At 43.3% G+C, this 12,090-nt stretch overlaps 1 protein-coding gene and 1 pseudogene across 2 annotated transcripts in view; both read right to left on the bottom strand.

The window, feature by feature from the left end:
- Positions 1 to 2,289: 2,289 nt before the first annotated feature.
- LOC110536827 lies at positions 2,290 to 3,495 on the bottom strand (annotated as a pseudogene).
- A 182-nt stretch (positions 3,496 to 3,677) lies between these two features.
- The window catches only part of LOC110537260 (dystrophin-related protein 2), a 39,819-nt gene continuing 31,406 nt past the window's right edge, over positions 3,678 to 12,090 (bottom strand). For both annotated transcript variants that reach the window (XM_021623164.2, XM_036937280.1), the window contains 15 exons: positions 11,984 to 12,045; positions 11,815 to 11,889; positions 11,487 to 11,706; positions 9,996 to 10,081; positions 9,736 to 9,893; positions 8,369 to 8,535; positions 8,167 to 8,278; positions 7,934 to 8,070; positions 7,758 to 7,823; positions 5,379 to 5,426; positions 5,122 to 5,253; positions 4,681 to 4,915; positions 4,438 to 4,561; positions 4,231 to 4,329; positions 3,678 to 4,033 (listed from right to left, as the gene is read on the bottom strand). In XM_021623164.2, the coding sequence (XP_021478839.2) occupies positions 4,014 to 4,033; positions 4,231 to 4,329; positions 4,438 to 4,561; positions 4,681 to 4,915; positions 5,122 to 5,253; positions 5,379 to 5,426; positions 7,758 to 7,823; positions 7,934 to 8,070; positions 8,167 to 8,278; positions 8,369 to 8,535; positions 9,736 to 9,893; positions 9,996 to 10,081; positions 11,487 to 11,706; positions 11,815 to 11,889; positions 11,984 to 12,045 (1,741 nt within the window). In that variant the 3' untranslated portion in view covers positions 3,678 to 4,013. The remainder of the gene's footprint in view (positions 4,034 to 4,230; positions 4,330 to 4,437; positions 4,562 to 4,680; positions 4,916 to 5,121; positions 5,254 to 5,378; positions 5,427 to 7,757; positions 7,824 to 7,933; positions 8,071 to 8,166; positions 8,279 to 8,368; positions 8,536 to 9,735; positions 9,894 to 9,995; positions 10,082 to 11,486; positions 11,707 to 11,814; positions 11,890 to 11,983; positions 12,046 to 12,090) is intronic.

Below are 12,090 nucleotides of genomic sequence, written 5' to 3'. Positions count from 1 at the left end.
GTGAACAGGCAGTGGCTCGGGTGGTTGTTGTCCTTGATGATCTTTTTTTGCCTTCCTGTGACATCGGGTGGTGTAAGTGTCCTGGAGGGCAGGTAGTTTGCCCCCGGTGATGCGTTGTGCAGACCTCACTACCCTCTGGAGAGCCTTGCGGTTGTGGGCGGAGAAGTTGCCATACCAGGCGGTGATACAGCCCGACAGGATGCTCTTGATTGTGCATCTGTAAAAGTTTGTGAATGTTTTTAGTGACAAGCCAAATTTCTTCAGCCTCCTGAGGTTGAAGAGGCGCTGTTGTGCCTTCACCACGCTATGTGTGGGTGGACCATTTGTTTGTCCGTGATGTGTACGCTGAGGAACTTAAAACTTTCCACCTTCTCCACCACTGTCCCATCGATGTGGATAGGGGACGTGCTCCATCTGCTGTCCACAATCATCTCCTTTGTTTTGTTGACGTTGAGTGTGAGATTATTTTTCTGACACCACACTCCGAGGGCCATCACCTCCTCCTTCCTTGATGATTGAGTTGGAGGTGTGCATGGCCCGCAGTCATGGGTGAACAGGGAGTACAGGAAAGGGCTGAGAGCGCACCCTTGTGGAGCCCCAGTATTGAGGATCAGCGGGGTGGAGATGTTTCCTGCCCTCACCACCTGGGGGCGTCCCATCAGAAAGTCCAGGACCCAGTTGCACATGGCGGGGTCGAGACCCAGGGTCTCAAGCTTAATGACGAGTTTGGAGGGTACTATGGTGTTAAATGCTGAGCTGTAGTCGATGAACAGCATTCTTACATAGGTATTCCTCTTGTCCAGATGGGTTAGGGCAGTGTGATTGCGTTGTGTGGCCCTATTGGGGCGGTAAGCAAATTGGAGTGGGTCTAGGGTGTCAGGTAGGGTGGAGGTGATATGATCCTTGATTAATCTCTCAAAGCACTTCATGATGACAGAAGTGAGTGCTACGGGGCAATAGTCATTTAGCTCAGTTACCTTAGCTTTCTTGGGAAGAAGAACAATTGTGGCCCTCTTGAAGCATGTGGGAACAGCAGACTGGGATAGGGATTGATTGAATATGTCTGTAAACTCACCAGCCAGCTGGTCTGTGCATGCTCCAAGGACGTGGCTAGGGATGCCATCTGGACCGGCAGCTTTGCGAGGGTTAACAAGTTTAAATGTTTTACTCATGTTGGCTGCGGTGAGGAAGAGCCCGCAGGTTTTGATAGCGGGCTGTGTTGGTGGCACTGTATTGTCATCAAGGCGAGCAAAGAAGTTTAGTTTGTCTGGGAGCAAGACATCGGGGTCCGCGACAGGGTTGGTTTTATTTTTGTAGTCTGTCACGTCCCCTCCTCTGCAGTGCAGGGGCGGTTCCTCCTGCAGGCAGAGGAGGGTCGTTAGTGATTGGAGTCACCTGGGCTCAGGGTATTTAAATGGCTTCACTAATCACTCTTGTCTCTCTCTCTCTGCTCCTCCAGGTATGATCCTGTTTTGTTTGTTCCTTTGTAGTTTTGCATAGTTTTCACTCAGTCATTCACACACACAGATTCACACATCCTTGCACTTTACATACACCTTACATTATGATACTTTCACACCTCATTCCTTCTTCTTTGTTTAAAGTTAATAGTTTTGGTTTACAATAAAGAACCGTTTTGATTGTTGTTTGTGTCCCCTCATTTTTGCCACAGGCTATGAGCAGACCTGTGACAAGTCCGTGATTGGCTGTAGACGCTGCCACATACCTATCGTGTCTGAGCCTTTGAATTGCGACTACTTTGTCTCTATACTGACACTTAGCTTGTTTGATTGCCTTGCGGAGGGAATAGCTACACTGTTTGTATTCGGTCATGTTTCCGGTCGCCTTTCCCTGATTAAAAGCAGTGGTTCGCGCTTTGAGTTTTGCGTGAATGCTGCCATCAAACCACAGTTTCTGGTTGGGGAAGGTTTTAATAGTCACCGTGGGTACAACATCACCGATGCACTTGCTAATAAACTCACTCACCAAATACATCAATGTTGTTTGACGCTATCCGGAACACATCCCATTCCACGTGAGCGAAGCAATCTTGAAGCGTGGAATCAGATTGGTCGGAACAGACCTGAGCACGGGCATTTCCTGTTTTAGTTTCTGTCTATAGGCTGGGAGCAACAAAATGGAGTCATGGTCAGATTTGCCAAAAGGAGGGCATTATCATGTGTAACTGCATGTGTCAGACAATTCAAGATCACTTGTCTGACTGGTTCCAATGTTTTAACCTATACTAGAGGTTTATTATCAAGTGACAACAGTAAATACAGTACAAGTTCAGGTACAGTTAGAATATATATTAAGTGGCCCAAGAAAAGAGAAAGTTAACTGGATGACCTGGCCCTGAGAGTAAGAAAAAGGATAGCTATTAGGTAAAAAAAATATTTCACAGATTGCTGCAAATAGATTCAAATCACCATCTATAAGAAGCTAAATTGTCTTTAGTGTCCATCTCATTAACACCACCCTCTGCTTCGTGCCTACGTTTCACAATTAGGCTACCAATAGACGCAAAGGTTTGCTGGCTCTCAAAACTGAGGAGAACCAGTACTATTACCTTCCTCTTCTTGTCTCCTCCCAGTTCAAAGTGTTTGCATCGCTTGATGGGCATCATTCTCTTTTGTTGAGCTCCACACACTCCAGCCTCAACACAATCTTCTTTGTAGTTTTACTCTGCAGGACAAGTCACAAGGGTTCAAGCATGCAACATAAAAATATGGAAATGATTCATGTGCCGACTTGGGTAGACATGGTAACTAAAACAGGCAATTTGCAAACAAGTCCCATCTTTAGAAGGGATTAGGGTAACAGTGCATTTGTAAAATATTTCCCCATTGTGATTCTTGCATACCTTCTTCCTGAAAATAGGCTTTGTCTGGCCACCACAACCAGATTGTTTTCGGTTGTATCTCCTTTTGCCTAAAATACATTGTTACCTGATTAACGCATGCCGAGGTAGACACCACGCATAAATAAATACATGTGAATGTTCAAGCAGACAGAGACTGAGAAGTAACGACACATGGCAGCTCTGCTTCTAGCGCCTACGTTTAAAAAGTTACAAGCATTTCGCTACAACCGCAATAACTTCTGCTAAATATGTGTATGTGACCAATACAATGTGATTTTGAACGTTCAACTCAGTGGCAAACTTACCCTGTGCATACAGAGAATCCTTGCACTTCTTGTACTGGGTAACTTTGTGAGTTTTATGTTTTTTTTTTACATTTCTTGCAGTAAGTCCTGCGGGTCTTCGGTACGTTTACCTAGATACAACATAAACACTATTAAATGACTGTAGCAAAGATATAGTTAAGACTTCCTCTCCACTGAAGCCTGCATCACATTGCTTGCTAGCAATTTCAATAACGTTTTCCTAAATTCTCCTAACCTGCTACGAAAAAGTCACTTCGGTATAGTGGCGTGAAAATTGTGCCGTCCTGTCGATTTAAGTCCATTTACATGAAGAGAATATCCTTGCATGGAAAGTACTGATAAGTGATTTGTGTGGCTGTTCCCTCTGTGGGCCTACATTGTGACAATGAAATATAACTTTTTCATATATTTAAACTATTACTGAGAGACAGAATATTGAATACTGACATGAATAACTGCATGTGGAAATTTACTTTTGTGCAAAATAATTAAACGGTTAGAGAGAAACATTGAATTATGAATTTATTAATTCTTGAAAATGTAAAAAAGATCAACATCATGAAATATTACACATAGACAAAGATGGGCCTGACACCATAAAACAACACATCATATTCCCATCCAGTGGTACATTTGGCCACTGGACATCCATAATGTACACTTATTTTGTAAAACGTATTCATTATCAGCCTGTTTGTTCATTTCAATGTGTATTAAGCTGGATAAAACACACATGGATCTCAGTAGTGATATGTGCTTGATCATAGTGAGAGGAATCTTGAAGGCTATCCGTTAACGATAGGTGTTGTTAGGTTCACAGTCTGGTCTCTGGAATGGCAAACAAGTCAAAAAAATGATGCAACACCTATGGGGCCAAAAAGAAAAAGAACAGACATTTAAATGTACTAAGTACACACTATTAGAGAATATCCAGAGACGGTCAAAGAAGGCTGGCATACTTTTGAGATATTTATCTGATGTAATGAGGATTATGCAGTGGGGATATCCCATTGATCAGAAGAATGCAGCCTTTGTGCCAGGTTATCACCCCTTTGAACTTACTGTTCTCTCTGGTCTCTAAGGGGAAGACGTTCTTCAGTTGCTCTATGACCTGTTGAAGGTGATCGGCTGTAACACCCTGCTCTGGCTCCAAGGCAGGCCCTGATTACACATAGGGAAAACAAAGGCATGAGGGCTCCCTTTTAGACAAGCCCCTAATGGCATGTCTTTGATAGTTAATCCTCAGATCAAACTAGCGTAGTATGTTACCTGGGGGTTCTGTGTTGGAGGCTCCTGAGCTTAGCTGTCTCCCCAGCTGGTCTCTTCGTGACACAGGAGAGTACACAGATGATGGTGTTCCAGTCGATACATTGTCCTCTGAACCCTCTCTGTTCTGTTGGACTCACAAAACATATTCTAAAATAACAAGGAAATAAAAGGATGCACTTTCATGTGGACAGGACTGTGCATTCGAGGCATCCCCCTATTTGCTAACCTCTGGCTGAGACTCACTTGTTGTAGAATCTCCCTGAGCCGGTGAAGCTGGGACTCTAGCTCCTTGTTGTGGTCCTCCAGGATCTGCATGCGGGTTTCCAGCCTGCCCTTATGGTGCCTCAGGCCTTTGGCCTCAGCCAGCAAGGCCTGGTCCTGGTAGTCCTCCTGGTCCACAGAGCCCTCCCTCAGGTGTGGACATGCCTGGGCCTCAGCGTGCTGCCACTTCAAACGTCGGTACTCCCCCTGGAGCACCCTGGGGGAAATTACACCTTTGTGACCCCAGGCACTCATTTGTGTTTTTATGTTTTCATCTATGCTCTTATGGCAGATCAGAGGTAAACTAATGATGATTAGATATGATTCGATACCCTGATGGCAGAAATATTTTGATTTGGACGTGATTGGACTGACCTCACCACTCATGAAATGATAAGGACATGAGCGTTAGTGACCTCTCACCTGTTCTCATTCTCCAGCATGGCCAGTGTCCTCTGCAGCTCGTCCTGGGTCTCACAGCCTGTATAACCCAGGTAATGATGACAGGAGGCCAGGGAGTCCTGCTCCAGACGGTCAAGATACTGATCCTCATCCCTGGCCATTAACAGAGGGAAGGACAGAATGAACTATGCGGACATGTAAGAAAGATAATGTAATGTTAATCTTTGACACAGTCTCATTTTGTATCATTAAGTAAGAGCTTTATATGATAAACTTACAAGCTCTCATTGAAGAAGGAGCAGTTCTGGTCCTCCATGTCAGCGAGTCTTGAACAGAAGCAGACAGTAAAAACATACAGTACCAGTCAAAAGTTTGGACACACCTACTCATTGAAGGGTTTTTCTTTATTCTTACTTCTTTCTACATTGTAGAATAATAGTGAAGACAACAACACTATGAAATAACACACAATATGGAATCATGTAGTAACCCCTAAATATATTTTAGATATTTGATTCTTCAAAGTAGCCACCTTTGCCTCACTCTTGGCATTCTCTCAACCAGATTCACGAGGTAGTCTCCTGGAATGTATTTCACTTAACAGGTGTGCCTTGTTAAAAGTTAATTTGTGGAATTTATTTCCTTCTTAATGAGTTTTAGCCAATCAGTTATGTTGTGACAAGGTAGGGGAGGTATGCAGAAGAGAGCCCTATTTGGTAAAAGACCAAGTTCATATTATGGCAAGAACAGCTCAAATAGACAAAGAGAAATGACAGTCCATCATTACTTTAAGACATGAAGGTCAGTCAATCCAGAAAATGTCAAGAACTTTGAAAGTTTCTTAAAGTGCAGTCGCAAAAACCATCAAGCAATATGATGAAACTGACTCTGAGGACCGCCACAGGAAAGAAAGACCCCGAGTTACCTCTGCTGTAGAGGATAAGTTCATTAGAGTTAACTGCACCTCAGATTAAAGCCCAAATAAATGCTTCACAGAATTCAAGTAGCAAACAAATCTCAACATCAACTGTTCAGAGGACACTGCGTGAATCAGGCCTTCATGCTCAAATTGCTGCAAAGAAACCACTACTAAAGGACACCAATCATAAGAAGAGATTTGCTTAGGCCAAGAAACATGAGCAATGGACATTAGACCGGTGGAAATCCATTCTTTGGTCTGATGAGTCAAAATTTGAGATTTTTGGTTCCAACCGACATGTCTTTGTGAGATGCGGAGTAGGTGAACGGATGATCTCCGCATGTGTGGTTCCCACCGTGAAGCATGGAGGAGGAGGTGTGATGGTGCTTTGCTGGTGACACTGTCAGTGATTTATTTAGAATTCAAGGCACACTTAACCAGCATGGCTACCACAGCATTCTGCAGCGATATACCATCCCATCTGATTGCGTTTAGTGGGACTGTCATTTGTTTTTCCACAGGACAATGACCCAACACACCTCCAAGCTGTGTAAGGGCTATTTTACCAAGGAGAGTGGTGGAGTGCTGCATCAGATGACCTGGCCTCCACAATCGCCCGATCTCAATTGAGATGGTTTGGGATGAGTGTGACCGCAGAGTGAAGGAAAAGCAGCCAACGAGTGCGGGAACTCCTTCAAGACTGTTGGAAAAGCATTCCAGGTGAAGCTGGTTGAGATGATTGCCAATAGTGTGCAAAGCTGTCATCAAGGCAAAGGGTGCCTACTTTGTTTAACTTTTTTTGGTTACTACATGATTCCATATGTGATATTTCATAGTTTTGATGTCTTCACTGTTATTCCACAATGTAGAAAATAGTAAAAATAAAGAAAACCTTTGAACGAGTAGGTGTTTCCAAACTTTTGACTGGTACTGTAGTTCACTGTGAGGTAAATGGAATGTGTATCATAGGAGGGAATTCCAAGAAGTACAAATGCAGCAGTCTAAACATTACAAGGGGGAACAACTGTTGCTCCTTCTGTTGCTCCTAAATCAGGCTTCTGTGCTTTTCTGTAGACACTTTCCTTGGCAGAATTACATTTCTGTGTTTTCTTCACTTTTTGCTTTAATTTCTTATAAACATGATCTTGCAGAGAAAGAGGACACGCCAGACTAACTGTTTTAATATGATTAAGCCAAAATAAGGAAGTCACGCCACTCCACCATACTCATTAGTGGCATCATGTTCATCTGTGTGGAGAAGATTATTTCAGAGAAAAGGCACATCGTGAGCAGTGCTGCTGAGGGCCGAATGTAGGGACAGATAAAGACTGCATGCATGGATAGTGAACAGATGAAAATTAAGAAGTTACTAGAGAAGTTTATCGAGATATCTTCACTGACATTGAAGTAAAGAAACTGACAAATGTGTGTCTGACATAATAGTTGCTTTGTTGAAGTAAACACAGTGGTGCCGGGGAACACGTAGTGTTCAGCAGGCTGCTGATCTTAGACCAGCTGTTACAAATATAGGCTGCAGGAGTTATTGCCTGAGAAACTGGATTATAAGGTTCTGTGGACACTGCTAACCTTCAGCGTGCTCTCCTGCTGGCCCTAGTGCTGGTATGCTTCAGGCCCACTTTTCTGACTCAGCCTGACCCAACACCCCCAGGGTGAAGTCCACCCAGCTAATGGGCAGCAGCAGGTGGCTGATACTATATTAGGATTTCTTGACTCATACCTGCAGGCATAGTGCTCAATCCTGGAGTGTGTGTCCGAGTGGGGAAGCCTCGGGGACGAGCTGGGCCTAAAGGAAGCACAGAGATGTCAAAGTCAGGAGTCAATCTGTGCTCACAGTCTCCGGATGTGCCATCACATAAGACCTCCCAGGCTTTAGAACTAATTCTGTGGACTCACGTCTCCTCACTCCCTGACCTCAAGACAGACTGTACAGGCAGGTAGCCCCTCTGGGGATGCTTGCTGAAGTACTGCTTTGATCTGAACTTGTTCTTCAGTGTTTTGGCAAAATCACGCATCCTCTCCCCTGAAGTGGTCTGTCAGAGATCAGAAAATAATGTACATTGCAATTCCATGGGAATATTCTTGTAGCCATGCTTGGGTGTAGTATGGCATAATAAAATGAGTCTTACTGGGGTGTAATACTCCATGATGGGGTAAATTAAAGCCTTGGCCTTGGTAGTACGCCCGGACAGGAAGCAGCTCTGACAAATGTCCACATTAAACTGCTTGAGGCTTCTGTATCTGGGGGAAAATGAGTTAAAAAGCCTAAATATTATTGACATTCTCCATATGGTTGAAATGGTGTTCCCCTGTCGAGGCCCTATGGTTCACCTGAAGCCTTTGATGGGACACTGTTTGCAGATGGAGCACTTGGCCTGGTGTTGGGCGTTCTCTGCCTGGACCACTCGCTGCAGCACGGGCAGCCACACAATGGACTGGGGCTCCAGGCTCATCCACTCCAGGAAGTGGGACAGCTGGATGGAGGTCTTCCCAGGAGCCTGCAGCCACACGGTGGGGAGGAGAAGAGGACCATGAGACCACCAGAGATCCCAAAGGCAGGGCCTGTGCTCTCTGGCACCCTGAGGGCAGCTGGTCCCCTTCAGAGACTGACTAAGTAGAGCTGTAGCAAATTACTGGCGCTTCACAGTCATTCATTGCCAGAAATAATTAATGACATTGATGATAAGAAATGTTAAAGAAAAGCCTCATGAGTCACTAATGTTCATTACTGGACTAAATTCTCATTAAAAAGGGTTTGAAAGGCACTCCATGTTACATTTCTTGAGGGCCTTGATTAGAGAAATTGCATAATTAAATTGTCATTGCCGTTTTGGTTCCAGTGGTGTGCTCTAATCCAGCTGTGGAGCCTGATAAAGCCTGTCTACTATAGTAGCATCCCGATGCCACTGGAGTGAAGGACTGTTGAGTATCTATCATGGGGACATACCAGAGGACAAATTACATATTTACTACACAAACAGACATGCATGTGGACATACAAATATACACAACGTACACAAATACACCAGTGTACACATATGTACCTCCATAAAGCCCACACAAACAAGCTGACAGACAGCAAAAGGTCAGAGCGACAGAGCCTGTGGTAATTAGCCCTTTCAGATAAGTTAACACAGCCTGTTAAAATGCCATGACCCCTTTGACATAGTTGACTGTTTACTAATCTCACTCAGATATGTCAAGATGAAACAGATGCAGCAGATATATGACTGGCTGATCTAAAAGAGTCTATCAGAGGCGTTGATGTCTCAGTATTTATCATGAACGTTTGACATGAGCTTTTAACATGATACAGTTTGAGTTAGCATAACTGTCATCATAGATGGTTAGTTGAATAGGGCTCACAGTGTTTAATCAGGCATATGCATCTCTCCACCCTGGTCTCAAAGCTACTCAAAGACATATAAACAGCCTCAAATCCTCTGTGATATTAGTCTGCTGCTCACATTATTTGTTATAGATTACACCTTACAAATTAATAAAGAATGTTCAAAATCCCCTTTGATAATCAACATCACATATCAAGATTGGAGATACTCTAATGACAAGTATCAGTTTTTAACACAGAATGGATTTTACTTATTGTAATCTCACACAATAACAGGGAATTAGATGGGGAAAACCTTAGCTATACTTAACAGTAGTAGCTAGTTTGACCAATGTAAATCCTAGCTCACCATGCGAAAGCAGCTGGCCACGCTTGGCTCCACATTGCTCCCTCCAAAGGCAGCCACCTCTCCTAGCTGCCATGGGATCTGGATTATCTCCTGAAGCAGGGCATTGAGGTGCTGCTGGTCAGCACATCCACCAGGCCCAGACACCTGCCAGAACAGATCTGACATACCCTCTCCTCAGACAGGACATATAGGACACAACCTACACTTCTCTGTACGATTGATTGGAAATGCATCATATACAGTAACAAAGCACATCTTACATTTGCATTTCTCCTGAATGTCAGCATTGCATAGACACACCAGTCCTGTCTTGAAGGATAGGATTCTCAGCTGCCCATTACGGCCACTAGAGGGTGCAGAGAGAGAAAAAGAGGAAGTCTCAGTGTTTGACTGCCGCACAGTATGGAGTGAGGTGGATGTTTTTTCACAGTGGTATACATTCTTACTCAACAGAGTCAACTGCCATCTAAGCATGAGATAATGCAGTAATACACCCTCACTATCTCTCTCCTTCTCACACACAAATGCACATGGTTCAGTACCCACGCACATTCATAAGATGTCCAGGTGTTAGCCCCAGAGCACTATACTCACTCTTTTGGCCTTCAGCCGCTCAGCTGAAGTGCATATGAATGCATCTATATATATATATATATATATATATATATATATATATATATATATATATGTGTGTATATATATATATACATATATATATATATATGTATATATATATATATGTATATATATATATATATATATATATATGTATATATATATATATATATATATATATATATATATATATATGTATATATATATATATATATATATGTGTATATATATATATATATATATATATATATGTGTATATATATATATACATATATATATGTATATATATATATATATATATATACACACATATATATATATACATATACACACACACACACACACACACACACACACGTACAGCTAACCTTGTGGGGGGACACAATTCAGTCACATTCAAAATCCTATTTTCCCTAACCCTAACCTGTACTCTTACCTTAACCCTAACCCAAAGACCCAACCTTAACCCTAAACCAAACACTAGCTCCTAACCCTAATCCTAAAACCAACCCTAGCACCTAACCCTAATTCTAAGATTAACACTAACTCTAACCTTAACCCTAAACCCGCTAGAAATAGCATTTGACCTTGTGGGGACTATCAAAATGTCCCCAGTTGGTCAAATGTTTGTTTGTTTACTACTCTTGTGGGGACTTCTGATCCCCACAAGAAGTTAAACACGTCCACACAGTCTTCACACACACACATACAATCGCCCAGGGACAAATGCACGCTATCCAAAGAGCGTAAAGGCCGCAGCATAAAACACACACACACAAACTGAGCGCTGTCACGCATCATTGGATATTTATTTGATACTTGGTTGGTGATGTTGCCCTGGGGAATATTGTTCACTAAACTGAATGGCTAATCCAAGGAGCCCTGCTAAGAGTGATGTACTGTAGCTAAATTATCTAAGAGATAGAGAGAGCAACCCCTGATGTGGGATTGACTTAGGATGTCTCTTAGAGGAAGAGAGGAAGATTCAGAGAGAGATGGAGGGAAAATATTTAAGGGAAAGAGTGGAGAGAGTGACATGTTATGGAATAGATAGAGATTGGGAATAGAAAGGCTAAAGGATAGACAAAAATGGGAATAAACTGTAGAAAATGAAGAAGATGTTCCATTAGGCACACCTGTCGTATACGTTGAGCAGCCAGTTGAGACACATGTCCACACAGAGCGGGATGTCGAGCAAGACGCCATGTTTCTCCTCCAGCTGCTCGTACAGGCTGGTCAGAGCATGGATGACCTCCAGGACATCCATAACCTCAACAGCGTCCGTCACGGGGTCATCATACCCCGACCCCAGGCCCTGGAAAACCGCTGCCGCACAGCCAAGGCTCAGCTTGTCCACTTTGGGTAGAGGGGAAAGGGAGAAGGGCGTTAGCTGTGACACTACTGCTGCGGTGATTGAGTGGGGCAATTAATATGACAGGCCACTGGGCACAGTAACACACTCACATCTCAAGGCCTGTTGTACACGTCGCAGCTTCATGGCTGTTCGGTAGGCAGAGAACCTGATATTGTTCAGATCAGCTGGGGAAAGATGGTAAATAATGGCATCTTTAGATCAACACCATAATAGGAAGCATCCTTGCAATCATATGGCAATCCTTTTCTTCAGTCTTACCAAGTGCCTGGTAGAGCTCTTTCATTTGTGGATGATCCCAACAAGTGGTCTGGGTTTGATGGCTGTAGCAAGAGAGAGTAACATGTAGAGAGACGTAGAGGGACAGG

Source organism: Oncorhynchus mykiss, chromosome 12 (genome assembly GCF_013265735.2).
Source record: "Oncorhynchus mykiss isolate Arlee chromosome 12, USDA_OmykA_1.1, whole genome shotgun sequence".
Taxonomy (NCBI): Eukaryota; Metazoa; Chordata; class Actinopteri; order Salmoniformes; family Salmonidae; genus Oncorhynchus; species Oncorhynchus mykiss.
The sequence above is the reverse complement of the archived record's forward strand: the minus strand, read 5'-3'. Positions and strand labels throughout refer to the sequence as shown.